At 37.2% G+C, this 16,386-nt stretch overlaps 1 protein-coding gene across 1 annotated transcript; it reads left to right on the plus strand.

Annotated features, from left to right (window-relative positions):
* Positions 1 to 363: 363 nt before the first annotated feature.
* LOC140935082 (mothers against decapentaplegic homolog 4-like) lies at positions 364 to 15,191 on the plus strand. The gene is made up of 8 exons (XM_073384616.1): positions 364 to 961; positions 1,157 to 1,189; positions 5,469 to 5,546; positions 6,425 to 6,508; positions 6,838 to 6,906; positions 8,957 to 9,013; positions 11,654 to 11,848; positions 12,291 to 15,191. The coding sequence occupies exons 1-8, from the start codon at positions 439 to 441 to the stop codon at positions 12,776 to 12,778; spliced, it is 1,527 nt and encodes a 508-aa protein (XP_073240717.1). The 5' UTR covers positions 364 to 438; the 3' UTR covers positions 12,779 to 15,191.
* The last annotated feature ends 1,195 nt before the right edge of the window (positions 15,192 to 16,386 follow it).

Below are 16,386 nucleotides of genomic sequence, written 5' to 3' on the forward strand. Positions count from 1 at the left end.
TTCACAGAGTTCACAAATGTTTGGGTAATTAATGGAGGAACAAGCACTCCTCGCAGGGCTGAGAAAAACAGCTGCAAGTAATAGCATCATTACGTTGCTATGACAACTCTAACCACTTCCAACCTACCACTGATCATACAAATTTTCATCTTTAACTAATAGTATACAGCTATGGTGAGGTTTTTTCTCTAATCAGTGTCAATGGCGACGTATTTAATGCTTAGAGTTGGGAGATTTTGGCCATGAAAATCCAGTCGAGCCACCTTAAATTTACACGCGGTAAACACAGCCCTGTGGCCTGAGAATTGCGCATGTGCGTTGTGACAGTATCTTAATTGGACCATTGGGCCTGTTCTTGACATAACATCGCGTGGGCTCAGTTAAACGTTCATATGCAAAAGAAGATTTAGGAACTCTTTCCTGGTGTTAGCAACATTGATGTGTAACGTGCCGTTATTATTGTCTTCAATCCAAAATAGGATAGACTCTTCGTACCACGACAGCACAGATACGTCGCTGATTCCTGCGCTGAACTCCGTCGCGGAGAGGCTTTCTAACATGGCTGTGGCGCCGAACAGTTCGGATGCCTGTCTCAGCATCGTTCATAGCCTGATGTGCCACAGACAAGGCGGCGAGTCGGAATCGTTCGCCAAGCGCGCTATCGAGTCTCTTGTCAAGAAACTAAAGGAGAAAAGAGATGAACTTGACTCTTTGATCACAGCTATTACGTCGGGAGGCACACATCCTTCGAAATGCGTTACAATCCAACGCACGCTAGACGGAAGGTTGCAAGTCGCTGGGCGAAAAGGCTTTCCGCATGTTATTTACGCGCGAATTTGGAGGTGGCCGGATTTACACAAGAACGAGCTAAAGCACGTCAAGTACTGCCAATTTGCCTTTGATTTAAAGTGTGACAGCGTTTGCGTGAATCCTTACCATTATGAGCGAGTTGTCTCGCCTGGTGAGTACACAAAATACCGAGTTTCAATATTATTATTGTATTATTTTTAAATAACAACTGCCCCAATCTGCTGGTAGATGGCTGCTTCGGCAAACTGTTGAGCCTGATAATGCGTCGTTTTTCTGTACAATTAAGAGATTGTCTTTGATGGCTTTAACGTCAAGTGAGACTAACTGCAACCTTGTTATTCCACAGATATCACAGGGCTGGCATTGTCGAGAAACCCAGGTACAATTTTATTTGATTTATGAATGTGTTAATATCTATTCGATCATTGACGGGTTTTTTTTGCGTGTTTTCTCGATTTTTATCCCCATGCTATGTACTGTTATTTCATTTCGTACTCGTGATAGGTATTTGTTTTAGCGTTGGTTAATGTCTTGTCTTCTACTGTGGCTTTCAATGTGTAATCATAATCCTAGTGATCCCTTTGTTGAGGCTCAGACATTCTGTCTGCTCCACAACACGTGGCCGGCTCAGCCATCTTTTAGTGTTCTAGTTGGTTGGCAGTAGACAATGGCTCCAGCCATTTCCTTGCTTTGAAGAAAGTTTCCATAGTAGGTTCCAAAATGTTGCGATTTCGAGTAGAAGGTGGTAATGGTGGTAAAAGTTAAGATCATTAGCAGACAAAGGGAAAGTGATAAAGAATGATTAAACAAAAATGGTCAACGGGTACATATGTTGACTGAAGAGTCACGATATATTCCAGGGGGTCTCAGTCAACTCGTGGTTTCCTTGTTGACAATAATTTTATTGTGCCTATTTATAGTAAGTATCCAGATATTGCTTCCAATGATCTTAAATGATCATATAAGAAGTCTCTTATAGTGCAATTTCGCAGTAGAAGCAATTGTGGAAACACTTCTCAAACTTCTGTTGTTTAAAACAGCTCTTTAATCAGCTTAGCAGCACATGCCTTATTATTTTGCTAAACCTCCCAGAATACCACATAAATATATATCTGAAATCTACTTGTGCTTTTGGCGTTAAACATTTTCCATCATCAGTTTTGCCTTTTTCTTGACTAACAGTTTTGTTTTTCCTCAAACACTAATTATATCAGTTTTACTTTTAAAGTTCACACCTTGCATTTTATGCATCTTTTTCACAAACAGGAAGATCAAAATTATTGAAATAAACATCAAACCCTTTATACATTCTTATAATACCAGCCCCAATACCAGCTGATAAATCTTTTGAATTTAATTTACAACTTGACTGCCTGGGCAGTGAAAGATTTTCTTTTTGAAGTAACTAGCTGTTTTAGCACTTTTTAAAATTTTGTGTTGTGATTCACTTGTAAATGAGTGGAGTTAACATCTGTCACATTGTAAGTAACTTCACCTTTATTGTTATTATGTTGAACTACCAAGTGAAAGCTTTTGAGAAAAAAGAAAGAAACAGATCTAGAATAGAGCTGCAAATGTTGTTGCTGAAAAGTTGGGTGTTCTTGGTGTTATATTTAGTTGACTATGCTGTAAATATTTTCAGTAACCTTTCAATCCTTTATATGATGCCATTGGTGATTGTACTGTGCGCAACCAATTACATTATCCACTAGATGAGAGTCACAAAGAAGATTTAATGCTATTCACAGGGCTTCTGATAGGTTGTGGAAAAAAACTCAAATTTTCCCATACTTGCTTTCAGAGTCAAGTTAGAGGAAAAAGTGGCTGATTTCAGAGGAAATTTGTGGGAATTTTCAGGGCAAAAAATGAAAGAACCAAAAGAAAGCCTACTTGTTGTATTTTACCCGGCAAATTTCATGTGAGTTAAAAAAGTCATTATAGAGTAGAAACATTTAGCCAGACTTTGAGATGGGTTGTATGTGTAGTGCTCTCAAGTACAGAATACTGATGTTTTATCAACACGTACTAACACATAGCTTTTTTTTCACTGACAGCAAGTTAAATTTAGAAATCAAATTCAGAGGGAATTGTTTTGTTTTCTCTGCACCAATATTTTAGATATTAATTAAACTGGGTGATAAAAGCTAAAATGGACAGCCTTATGTAAGTTTCTAGGAGGCCATAAACCTGAAGTATAGTAAATAGTACAACTGTCTTGTGATCTGATGTTTTTCCAGAGGGCAAAAAATTGTTCATGAGCTCTAACACTATACTTCATTATTGAAAGGAAAGTCTTACAATGATAAAATTGTAGTACGTGTATTGTGTTTGCTCTGCAGTGATCTACAGGACACTGTCTTGTGAGTGAGGCTTTATAGGTACTCACAATGACCCATCTTCATCAATATTTTTAATTACCAATGAAAACACACTGGAAAATAGACAGTTATTAAAAGACAGGCAAGTTATATTTGGAGGTGTTAATTTTGTAAAAATTTAATACCTCATTAAGATTTACTCAGAAAGGATTTAATCAGAGCTTACTGTCATTAAGCACAGATTTGATTAGAGTTAATGCAAGCATACACTTGAAATCCGTAGTTGCAGGTACCAACAATTATACTCTATTATTTTATTAAAGCATTTTAAATCACGTATTTTTATTTCCCCATTTTACAAATAATCATTGAACCATGAAATTTTATACGTTCAACTTTTCCGTTATATTATAAACTATAATACCACAAGAACTTGAGAGGGAAGCACAACTTACTATAAAAAATGGCTTTTAGTAATAATGTGATAAGAATCATTGGCATTTATTATTTTACCAGTAAAGGTATTAGCATTCTTTTGTTATGAGTATTTTAAATACTCTTAGTGCATGTTTCCAATGCAAAGCCCAGAAAAGCAAAAAAAAAAAAAAAAATAGGCCTTTTCCTCTTACAATTCTGCAGGCCCCAGTATGGATATAACATTAAGAAAACCATCCCTTTATAATTCAATGAATCAAATAAAATGTTATTGAAGATAAATAAAAAAAAGTCTAATTACACAACATTTCGATGTCGCCATGACATACATGTACATGTACTCTGCATCTCACTGATCACACACATTGGTAATTATACACCATGCGTTGTTGATTAATTAAGGGTTGTTTGGGCTCACGCATTTTAAGATCACCAATTTTTTGGTGTGTAAATACTGGTTGAAGGATGTGGTCAATTTTCTTGCTTAGATTAGAAAGTTGTGTTTTCTCTTTGTCGGCCAACTTTTGATCTTTAACCCTCTAAGCCCCAAGATCCACATACAAATTCTCCATACTGATCTTCATACATTACTCTTAAGAACAGTTGAGAGAATTTGGTTTAAGATCAAAGTGTCCTCTCTTTGGTTATTCAATTTAGTAATTCTCATAACCTTTACTCTGGTTGTTAGGAGAAAATTGATACTCTTGAGACCTAAAGGGTTTATTGGCAATACCACTCAGTGAATAATATTTTATTAAATTCAATAGCAGAAAATATTCAGATGGACTGACAAGCATTCAGTCAGACACATCTACTCTATGGCAGGTGTATGCACCAGAGAATGCCAGTCCATCTTAGTGAGGGCTTTTTTACTGTTCTTACATTGAAAACAAATAATATTATGAAGTGCTGTTTTGTAAATGGTGTTGATATTTAAAACAAGGGAGTTTAATACCTCTTGGCAATTCAGGAAAGGCCTCAATGTAATTTGTAATGGGAAACTTTGTTTAGTATGAGTCATGATCAGCTCTTATCCTTTGACCAAACAGTAACCAGGACTGGAATGTATAGCTGCCATTGTTGTTTAGCATTTAGCATCAAGTTTTGTGACATCAAGTTTGTAATAATTACTGGAAATGTTTTCAATTTATTCAGTATTACCATTAGAGATGAGGGATTTTCTAGTGTTGTGCCTAGTTTTTTTTAACTACAAGAGAAAGGATGAAGGAGCAAACAACATTGTAAAATTGCAAGAATTCAAATTATTATGTTTAGTTTTTAAAACCCTGATGTAATTAATATGTAGGAGAAAACCTTAAAATAGAACAATAATATTTTTGTTGTGGTATGAAATTAATGTTCTATGCAAACTTTGATTTAATCTCTGATCCAATTAAAACGTTTATTCATTTTTGAGTCATATTTACCAACAGTCTGTTGTCTAGGTACACTATTAAAGTTTTGTTTTTACAACTCAGTTTACGTGTATTATGGTCTTCCATTAAATACAAGCAGGTAGCCACAGAGACTAAAAAGGTCTTTAGTTTATATTCTTGAACACTGACAGACATTGCACTTCTATAGATTGGGTCTAGTTTGTAAAAAGGAAGAGACAACACCCTTAACTGTTCCTGTTGTAGTCTTGTAGTTGTTTCAACCTGTGACAGCTTTTTTCAGTAATTGGTTCTATCAATAAAAAATAAAAAATAATTTTTATTTCAAAAATCAAGAAGAGAAATAAAGTATCAAAAAACCTTATCATGTCATCAGCTTGACACAACCATTTTCAATTATGGTGGAAAATTAATCACCAGAACAGAGTTTTTTTTAGGGGTTGCCTTTACATTGCCATGTTGAGAATTCTTTTTGATGTTAATGAACCAATCTCTTGCCTCACTCTGCTAGATGGAGCTTATGCCAGTAATTCGCAACCAGATCCTGACTTTCATCAAGCTGTTGGTCCCACAGCTCATCATTATCCTGGTTTGTAATGTCTTTTTCCTAGACATACTATTTAAAACTAATTTTAAATCGTCAGGGGCTTAAATTAGATTTGCACTTTTGATTAAGGAAAGTAGGCTTTTTTATTAAAGAACTTTTCATACCTCTGGAGGAAAAGTTTATTTGCTCAGAATTTTTGCTTGTACACTTTTCTCTTTTTTTTTGTGGGGTTGGTGGGGGGGGGGAAGTTGAGGGGGATGAACCCCTACCCAACGCCTTGGTAGTTCAGGCATATTCCCTTAGCATGTGGATGTGTTAAATTCAACGGGATTAAACAGTGAACAAATTCATAAATTGAAATAACTATATGTAATAATGTATCTTGAAAAAGTAATGAATTTCCCATGTGGTATTAAACAGCTGCTTTCTCATTCCTTGTTGTTTGTGCACCATACTGGTCCACTGTTGTTTGCACCTATCAGCAATTTAATGGTGTTGGCTGAAAGATGACAGTTGCTAATTTGAATTATAATATTATGTTGACTGGATATGTGTGGTTAAAGCCCTAAACAGGTATAACATGTCGGTCTATAATCATTTAACATCATTGAATTTGTTGGAACACCTCATTGGATGTTGTTGATTGATGTTGGGTCAGATTTGATTGAGTTTCATCTTGTCATCCAAGATCATCCAACTTTTGTCCTATTTTCATGCATGATGGCCCATGTCATTACATGTGTATGTTGCCATGATTTAACAACTTTCACAGTAATTATGTACCTGCACTTCTTTTGTTTGGTGTATTATTTTATTAGTTATACAGTGATGGCTCTGCACAAGTATATTACAGTTTGGACAATGATCTAAACTAGACTCCACTTTGAACCTTAAATCATTTATATTCCTTCTTCCTGCAGGTAGCCAGTCACTCCCTGCTTCAGTCGTTGGAGGACCTCCGCATCATGATATGTACCCTGGAATGAATGCTGCTGGTGATCATGGTATGGGACCAATCTTCCCAGCTTTATATCATAGTTGTCATTTGAAATGTATAGTTGCACATCTGCTTGTCATTTGTTGGTAGTAAACAAGGAAAACTAGTTTAGTGCTTGAAAAAAGTCCTGTTTGATTGTCTGAGACAAGTAGATTTTCTTGCCAGGCAAGTAACTTGTTAAGGTCACTTGTCCAATGGACATGACTCCAGGCAAGACTTTTTATAATTTATTTTTAAATGTACTGTTAATAAACTTTTGCCTGTAAAATCTTTCTCCTGCAATAAGATTACAAGAAAGGTTATTATTAACTTTGATAATGTCACACTTTGCTATAGGTGGACCACCTAGTTGGGGAGCAGTTTCAGCAACTTACACCCCTGGGCCACACCCGGGAAGTGGATATTGTAAGTTAGTATTTCTAGAGTTTCTGTGGTATGTAATCCTAAATGCCTTCACAGGACACAACCATGATTTGTCTGGCATCAATAATCTAAACCCATTTGCCCCTGGAGTTTTTGCCATAAAACGCGTTTTGAAACTATAAGTCAGTGGTTTTCTGGTAACTGTCATGCTACAGTATAAAGAGGCAAAACTTACCACAAAGCCATTTACAGGTCGTACACTTTGCCGCCTTCTGATTCAGATGCAAAATATTAGCTTGCAAAGTTTGGGCATGCTCAGAAAAAAAACGTTTTGGGTTTAAATGTGAGACCCCTAGTGAAGATTGACTTTTACTTTTCACTTTCTCTCCTCCCCTCTTTTTTCACTTTTCCTGACTCATTTTTTTTTCTCTTGCTGAGCATTTAGTAGGCTTCATTTTGGTGGGAAAAGTTTTTAGGGACATGGATCCGCATGGGCGGCCATGGGTGGCTCAGGGGCAAATGGATTAAAACAATAAAACAATAATTTTCCTGATACAAATCCCTCTGAGACTGTGCTTTGCTCATTATCATCATAATCATCATTCAGCTGCTAAGCAAATTTAAAATGTAACACTAACATTCTCCTGTAGTAACAAAAGATACAACTGAAGAAGTTTCAGTAACTAACATGACAATAAGATTATAAATTTATTGTTTGAAATTATTGATCATTGGCCTTCCATACTTCTACCAAAACACTTTTGGTTTGCTGATCAGTACTACCACACGGCAAAATATTTTGTAAAACAGTTAGATAGAAAATTTTACTTATTTTCTATTATTATACTGAAAGATATTTTTTAATGTCTATAAAAAAGTTTATCATCATGACCATATTAAAGGTAAAGAAAACCCCTCTAACTTGCAGGAAAAGACACTAGCTTCCAATCTTACACTGAAAAATGGAACTTAGCTGAAAGCAATATTTCCTACATGTCAGCTTCTTTGTCTTTTGTCATTTAAAAGATCTGAACAAACTTGTTGGAGTCTCCTGTCAAAGCTTGCTTTTCTAAATTACCTTTATACATGTACACTAATGACGTTAAGAAGTCTGGCTGCCAGGTTGAAAACAGCAAGGCTGTTAAGGGAACTTGTAGCAGCACTGCAGCTGTTACTATTGTATTCAACATAGCATAACCTTAAATTTTGAATTGGCAAATGACAAATCTTTTTTTAGGTTGTTATTTGTTAAAAATATTCAGAATAATGGGAAAAACAAGAAATGGCGAGATGGACAACCATAAATTAATATTTTTTCAGGTTGTTATTTGTTAAGAATATTCAAAATGATGATCGGATAACTGGAAAAAAGGAATTAATGATAAGAACAACCATAAAATCTCTTTTTGGTTGTTATTATTTTGTTAAAAGTATTCGAAATAGGAAAAAAGGAATTTATGATATGAACAACCACAAAATATATTTTTTAGGTTGTATTCAAAACAATGGGAAAAAAGGAATAGGCAATATGAACGACCTTAAAATTTTTTTTGAGGTTGTTTTTGGTTAAGAATATTTCTAACAATAGCACAGATGGACAACCATTACTGCAAAATTAATTATATAGCAGCAGGTGAAAGTGCAGGTAGAAAATAAATCTTCAGTTTGTCAAATTTCTGTTTTAAAAATTTTCCCCTTGGATTAGCTGGAAAAGTGGTTGGTTAAGCATTGGTAAATTTGCCTTTTTAATGGTATTCTTCAGGGATAACGGAGAAATATTTAACACAATAATTTAGATGGTGTTATGTGGAAGCAGGGTTTGCCATTTGCATGACAAAGAATTTCTGTGGATTTGCAAAGAAAATGAATCCATGTAGAGGCTGGCCAAGACAAGATTTGGATGGCAACTGCTATGGAATCCAGCACCCTAAACCATTCCACCTTGCATGCTGAAAAATAAGTCACTTACAGTGAAAAATCTAACCCCTTTATCTCTTGGACGTGGAAAATTAATGGAGAACCAACAAAATAAAACCAAAGAATCATCATTAACGAAAAGAATTCATTCATTGTTTTTTTCAATGTTCTTTAGGGACCCAAGATGCTGCTGCTGACATCCAAGATAGTGCCCCTTTATCCAAACATCCTCGTAAGTGAATGTACAGATTTTAAATACATGTACACTTCCATTTACAAGAGACGGATATCAAAAAATTGGAATTTCACTTGGCAAAAGACCAAGGGTGAAACAAACCTGACCGTAGGAATTAAATACTATTGAAACGAGTACATTGAGTTTAAAAAGTTTCTGAAGCCAAATCAATTGCAAGATTAGCCTGGCACAGTTACAGTTTTAAGTCCTGCATTTAATCATTTTAGTTCACGTCAAGTGTCATGAACAAGCTAGTTTGTTGACAAGCTTTTTAGTATTTGGGTAAAGAGGTGACTACACGTAAAGAGACTCGGAGCGAGAAAGAAGAAACCTTCTTTTGGCACAAAAATCAAGTCAAGGTTTATGCCCACATAAACTATTTTAATTTTTTCAGCTTGAAATGCGAAAATACCTGTACGTTCCAGAGAGCCTCTAAAGAAATGTATCACAAACACAGCAGCTACCATATTTCTAACCATTTTACTAAACATTATTCAGCGCCAGGTGTGCCTAAAATCTTTTTTATAAAATAATTTGGAGACACCTTTGAAATGAGACTGAATGCGGCTCTTTTTATTTACTCGATCCATCTCGAGGTCACGTGACCTTTCTCAGATCAAAATAATTATTATGGGATGAACTTTGCCCGTTCCAGGCTCCGAGTTCATTTATGCATCATCCCCCACTATCCGAGAGCCGACCCGAGAGCCTGAAACAGGCTAGGATGTTAAATAAATGTCAGATGGAAAGGGCATAAAAGGTACTGAGTTAATGGCCAGATGTTTGGTTTTAGAGTGTTAACAGTGATATTTTATGGCTGCTTCTCTGAATATCGGACAAGCAAGTCTTGCATGTCATTCAGCTCCAAAGTGGCTTTCTGGCTTATTTCTATCACTGGTGTTGTTTGAGTTGTAGCAGAAACTCATAAGGGGTTGAAACGTGTAACTCTCATATGTTTGCTTTGTCCGATGCTCGTGATTATTCATTTCCGAAAGTACCATATTTGGAACGAGAAGAAGAGATAACTGACCAATCAAATTTCGTAAACAACGTGACGTAATTTTCCTTCAGGTTCCCGCGCCCGCTTAAAAAAATGGCCGACAAACGGGGGAAAAACTCCCGAAAGCCGAGAAAGCTTTCAAAGGTTGAAACCAGGAATATTACCGAAACACTGAGCAGGATATTATTGCCTTACCACACCCGGGCCAAACATAACATTATGAAACCCATTGACGTCCTCGCAACTTCTTCAAGTGTCACTTCAAACAACGATGCCTAGTTGACCCTATGCACAGTAAACTTATACTGCAAATAGGCTTTTAAAATTCTCATATCTAGAATAACAGTAAAAAATACTTTCGAATAAAATTCATTAGCTGCGTATCGAAAAGTGTCCAAAACCTGAACCTGACATCTTCGCCAAAAGTGATGCTTGTAATGAATGTGAGAAGCATTTTAAGAGCTTAAATTAAACTTAGATGTTGTAGTTACGATCGTGTTTTGAGCTAATTTTATGAATGAACAAACTCAAAACAATAGACAGAGAAGCCGTTTCTTGAAAATTTTTATTCAAAGTCCAAAAAGTTAATCCTTTAAAGCAATTCGGAAAACACTATCTAGATCGTGGATCCGTTCACGCAAGTGACATCGGCTAAGCACATGGCAAAATTCAACACAAAATCCATCTCAAATCAGGGCACATTTTGTAATTTTTTCTTTAGCGCGGAAGAGAAAAATTTATAAAACGTCTATGAAACATTTAAAAATACATAAATTCCCTTTCAAAAACGTAATTGTCTTGGCCATAGAGTGCAAAATGTACCTGAAAATTCAGCAAAAACTTCGCTGACTTGGTTGCATTTCAAAACAGACCATGGGCTCCGCCGTGAAGAAAACAAGGTTGAATTCCTCGAAGGTCGATTTCTTGAGCTTCCCTTTCTCCACAAAAAGAAAGCTGAGCAGTCTTTTGAACTTTCTCTTTCCATTTTTTGTCTTTTAACAGTGTATTTTTAACCTTGAAATGCAGAACTCTTGTCTTTAAAGACCTGCATGGTGATCGCGCGGCAGTCATTTTGTTGAAAATGGATATCCGTCACTAAGGTTTCCAAATATGGTCAAAATGAATATTCACGAGCATTGAACGCGAGTTACACGTTTCAACCCCTTATGGGTTTCTGGTTGTAGCCAATAATTTTTGTGGTGATGCAATAGCCTGCAGTGCAGGCGTTTTCTTTGAGCGCGCAATTTGCTCGCGAAAGCGTCATGTTGAAACTTCCCGAAGAGAGGAGGAAATGGGGCGAGTCAACGGGAGCGGGGAGGGGGCGGGGAGAGAGAAGAGAAAACTTTTTTCTCCTTTCCCCCTCCCCCCTTTCCTTCTTTCGTCCTCGCACCTACCGTAAGGGTTACTATTTCTACTCTCCCCAATCTTCCACTGTCATAAAATCAAAGATGGAGGCTACAACAACACAACGAACACGAACAAGGTTTTGCCCACCCAAAATACGCCTGCACTGCAGGCTAGTGATGCAAAAAACAAAGTACTTGAAACATAAATGAAATTTTTATTCGGCTAAGAGGAGACACCTTGTTTTTATCTCATTTTGTTTTTGTTTTTGTTTTTTCTTATTTTTTGTACAGCTCCTGAGAACTGGTGTTCTATATCGTACTTTGAACTTGACCAGCAGGTCGGTGAGATTTTTAAGGTTATGTCGTCGTGTCCTTCTGTTAAGGTGGATGGTTATGTTGATCCCTCAGGTGGCAGCCGGTTTTGTCTCGGCCAACTCTCCAACGTTCATAGAACAGATGCTAGTGAGAAAGCTAGGCTACACATAGGTTAGTAAAGGTTGTGCCCTGTCCTTCTTATGAAAGATTAAAAATAGAAAAACATTTTACGTTTACAGTTTAATATTGAAACCTCATAAGCTGTCATGTGCGAAAATCTGAAAGCTTTCTGACTGAGTACCTTCGTCCTTCCTTAGTGGACATTTTATCATCATCATTGTATTATTTTTTTTTCCAAGGAGGCCTACATGCAGTGCTGCGTTTGTTGTTATTGTTTCTTATAAGAATACCACTTTTTTTATTGCAGGGCACTGGGAGGGTACTGATGTTGAGTCCGCAGTATATTTAGGGACTTCTTCTGGTTGTGGAATTGATTTAAAATTCCTTATCGATGGATTGGCCTAGCAGTTCCTAAATCTATCCCTGGAATTAAGCTTAATGTAACAACTTACTACACACGTTTTCCTTCCTTCTTTTCTTTTTTCTTTTGTAGGTAAAGGAGTCCAGCTGGACTTGAGAGGTGAAGGTGACGTGTGGGTTCGTTGTCTTAGCGAACACAGCGTGTTTGTTCAAAGTTATTATTTAGATAGAGAAGCTGGGCGTTGTCCAGGTGATGCTGTCCACAAAATCTACCCTTCAGCCTACATAAAGGTATTTGATTTACGTCAGTGCTACAGGCAAATCAAACAACAGGCTCACGCTGCCCAAGCCGCTGCAGCCGCTCAAGCCGCAGCCATTTCTACTGGTGTAGGGCCTGGCGCCTTGATACCGCAGATCGGCATGAGCGTGGGCGTCGATGATCTTCGAAGGCTGTGTATTCTTCGACTTAGCTTCGTTAAAGGCTGGGGCCCAGATTACCCTCGTAAAAGTATCAAAGAAACACCATGCTGGATAGAGATTCACCTGCATCGCGCTTTGCAGTTGTTGGATGAGATCTTAATTACTATGCCAATTAACGAGCCTCGACCGCATGATACATGACTACTGATCTGTAAACGCGTCTGCCTGGCTTCAATTATGAAAATTTTATTGAATCACTATTTGCAGGTTAAACCTACCTGAGCGACTAAACTAGTTTCCCTTTCAATTTCCTTTTTGGGTGGTCGCTCGTTCAGGTTTAGTGTACATTTTATTTTTATTTTATTATATTATTATTATGTCTTTTAACGCATGTCTAGTAGAAAATTAGACGGTAAAAGGCGTAGTGCGGCTGGTGATGTTTCTATAGACATACTAATCTACCGTCTTTTAGGGAATTTTGTTGCACAACTTTCACGGAATGGTGCGCCATTAAAGACGGCTATGTACACCTAATTGCAGTAACGTTGTCATACAAAATTAAAGTTGCGCAAAAACCGCTTTTTGCTCGTCCGCTGTTTCACTGCTCGCTCGCTATTTTCGCTCGTCCGCACTGACCGAGAACCTGGAACAGGCTACCGATCCTAAAATGTGGTGCGAGTGCGCCTAATTAAGTCCTGTCTATTGTTTGTTTGTTTGTTTGTTTCTCTCTTGCTCTCTTTTTCTCCATGCCAGTGTTGATGCAGTTAGGTGTCCAGCATTATAATAATTAGTTTCGCTTGACTGCGGCCGATGTTCACCCAAAGCTTGTGAGGTTTTTTGATGTTTTGGAGCAATAATAGATCGAGTAAAGCGTTCACACACGAAATTATGGAAGTGAGTTGGTGGACTGGAGAGGTGCATTACCTTTGCTTCTTGCCAAACTTTACCTTTCCGCGAGAATCAACGCGCCCCGCAAGGCATTGTTGGTGAACATGGACCTTTAGTATTAATCATGATGATCAAAGAAAAATAGTAATACGAAAAATGTGTCATAAGCACGAACTTTCTGTTGTTAAACTCTGAGAAATGTGCTCCTTGTTCACTGAAAATGTTTCTTCATTGAGAATATCCAAAAGCTTTTGAGATGTAGGGGAGTGGCTTTTGAGATCTGTGAGATACATTATCAGTTTAATATGAAATCAACGATTTCAAAAGTCTTTCCTTAGCTTAGGCCAGATTTTCGTCGCTCTCTCGGGTCCGGGCTTGTTCCTCCCCACGCGACAAGGGTCTTTTCGAGGGAGGAGCGCGGTTTCATTTCCCGAACAGCGGCTGGTAATGGAGCCTATCTTTAGCTTCCTTGTTGTAAATGTGTGAGTGAATTTTAAAAGTGTTGTCTTTCACAGAAAGTGAAGAAAGTTTGTTCTGTCTCTCTTATTGTTAATCTTCGTAGTCAGAAGGTCATAAATATCGGTCGCTTACCTTTCAACTTCTTTGATTGTTTATAGAAAATTTTGTCAACTTCTCCACGATAACTGTTTTTCAGTTGAACTTTTTTTTTTTGATCCTCGGTTTACATTCTTTTGTTAAAGCTTTAGGTAACTATTTTTCCATTCTTTTTATTTCTAAGCTTCGTAACGTCTATGTGGTTTTAACTGTTGTTGTAAATTTTTGTCGATACCATTTTTGCTCTCTTTAAAGTCACCTAGGAAACGTACCGTCCTTGGAAAGCTAAACTGTTCCAGATTATCACGGTTAACTTAACTTAATTTAACCAGTTCTGTTTTTATCTCCGTTACTTGTTACCGGGTGATATATTTTACTTATAGCACCACATGTAAGCGAAGGTTCACATCTTGTGGTCTATACTGAACTGTATAAATGGACGGTTTCAAACTGTGGTGCTATGTTGTACCGAAACTTAAGTTGGGCTTAAACATTGTCTTCAGTTTTTCTTAGGACGATTTTAATATATGTGACAATTTGAAAACAATGGTTATGTACAATTTCTGGAGGCAGGGTAAACAACGTCCATTGAAGATTATGTGGTGCTACTTAAACCAGTATTCTCTTTCAATACGTGTACATTGAAGACAAAGGAGCAAATCCACTGAGAATGTAAACTGAAGTATACAACAAAACAAAGCAGCCATTAAATGTCGAGTTTTCAAAAGTCACGTTTCGAGCCCTGCTCCTTCTTTCGGAGTGAATTACAATGTAACGCTCCAAACGTCAGCTTTTGGAATTATGTACAAGTTATTAACCTTATAAATCGAATTGTTAGTGATTTCTTGAAGCGAACTCTTGCAATCTAACATTGCTAAAGGTAATTTTTAGGTAGAGGTTAGCATCTTTACTCGCGTTAGTGGTATATAGCGTAAAGAATATTAGAATATAAGATTAGTTTCTAAAAAGAAAAATATTTTTGGTGCCCTGTGACTTTTTCCTCGCAGTATGTCGACTTGTATTCTTGGAGGAAACGTGCAACAATTGTAAATATGTTATGTTTTAAAATAATGCACTGCTCTTTAGTTTCTACAGAGCGAAGCACTGCGAGGAAACAAAACACGGAACACGCTAAAAAGTAAAAGTTAATAAACACATATTGAAAATATCACACTGGGTGATTGTCCTTTTTCTGCCCTTCTCCTGAATGTTGCTTCATGTATGACTGAAGTGGATTTCGTAGCTTAGCTGGCTTAGCTTGCTGACAGTGCCCGCTGTACGGTCTTGTGTACTACTGAAGGTGTATTATGTCATATTTAGATTATACATGCCCAGTTATTCACTATGCGTTAACCAAGTGCCTGCTAGTTGAAGCACAAGAGAGATCTCTGTACGCCACTTCCACATTTCCCATAATGCACCTTATTTGCCCCCCAAAATTTTGCATAACCTTTGTTTTCATTTCTCCTGGGTATAACAGCCATCCCAAGAGATATTGAAAACACTGCTCATGTAAATTTTTTGGGTGGTAAATAAGGTGCATTATGGGAAATGTGGAAGTGGCGCCGGTATTGCGTTTTCCCAGACGTTTGTTACGCTGATGCCTTCAGGCTTGCTGGTGTTGACTCCACGAGACTCGGCCCATCACCAACAACTCACTTATTTACTCATGTTAACTTTTCCAATCAGTTCTTTGAAAAACGCATCCAAAAAGATTCACATTTTTTTTGCTGCCCGCACAGGGCAGCCTCCAATTTCTGTCCTTAGATCTCGACTACAACAACAACAACTTTATTTGTACTAAGCGGCTATCTGTTGTTCAACAACAACAACGAGCTTTATTTGCATGACCATACAAACACATACAGTATTGCAAAAGCTATGTTTAGGAATCAAAATTACAACACAGGGCAATTACGTTACTTTGTTACGTTGTTACGTTTGGATGTTTGTTAGACGTTCCCAGGCCTTGCGGCGCAGCACCCGATCAAAAGCGAAGTGAAATGGATGACGCTCTAAATTTCAAAATTTTGTGAGTGATCCTGAAGAAGGTCTTTAATTCCTTTTGAACACTACTCTAAAAATAAATTGAGATAAACCTGTTATGGAGTTCCTTAGCACCGCAAATACTTGAGTTCTTTGACATTCGTTTTGTTAATGTTTCGACTAAAGTAGAAAATCGGTCGCGAGTGCGGCAACTTATTAGCTTGTCGTACAGGTATAAAATTAAGTATTCCGGGGGCTATTCGTTAGGTAGCGAATGTTTTAGCGAGAATTCGTTGGGAAGACGTTGTTCTTTCATGTATCAGCCGTGGATACTGTGCGCTCCATTTTCATTTTAAATAGCTTTAAATGCTCGTTGATAA

Source organism: Porites lutea, chromosome 4 (assembly GCF_958299795.1).
Source record: "Porites lutea chromosome 4, jaPorLute2.1, whole genome shotgun sequence".
NCBI lineage: Eukaryota > Metazoa > Cnidaria > Anthozoa > Scleractinia > Poritidae > Porites > Porites lutea.

What these genes read in the sequence shown, in the direction of transcription:
- LOC140935082 (XM_073384616.1), top strand. Translation starts at nt 439, where the DNA reads ATGTGTAACGTGCCGTTATTATTGTCTTCAATCCAAAATAGGATAGAC. An exon ending in GAATGCTGCTGGTGATCATG is followed by an intron (nt 6,509 to 6,837) that starts GTATGGGACCAA and finishes ACTTTGCTATAG; the next exon opens with GTGGACCACCTAGTTGGGGA. An exon ending in ACACCCGGGAAGTGGATATT is followed by an intron (nt 6,907 to 8,956) that starts GTAAGTTAGTAT and finishes AATGTTCTTTAG; the next exon opens with GGACCCAAGATGCTGCTGCT.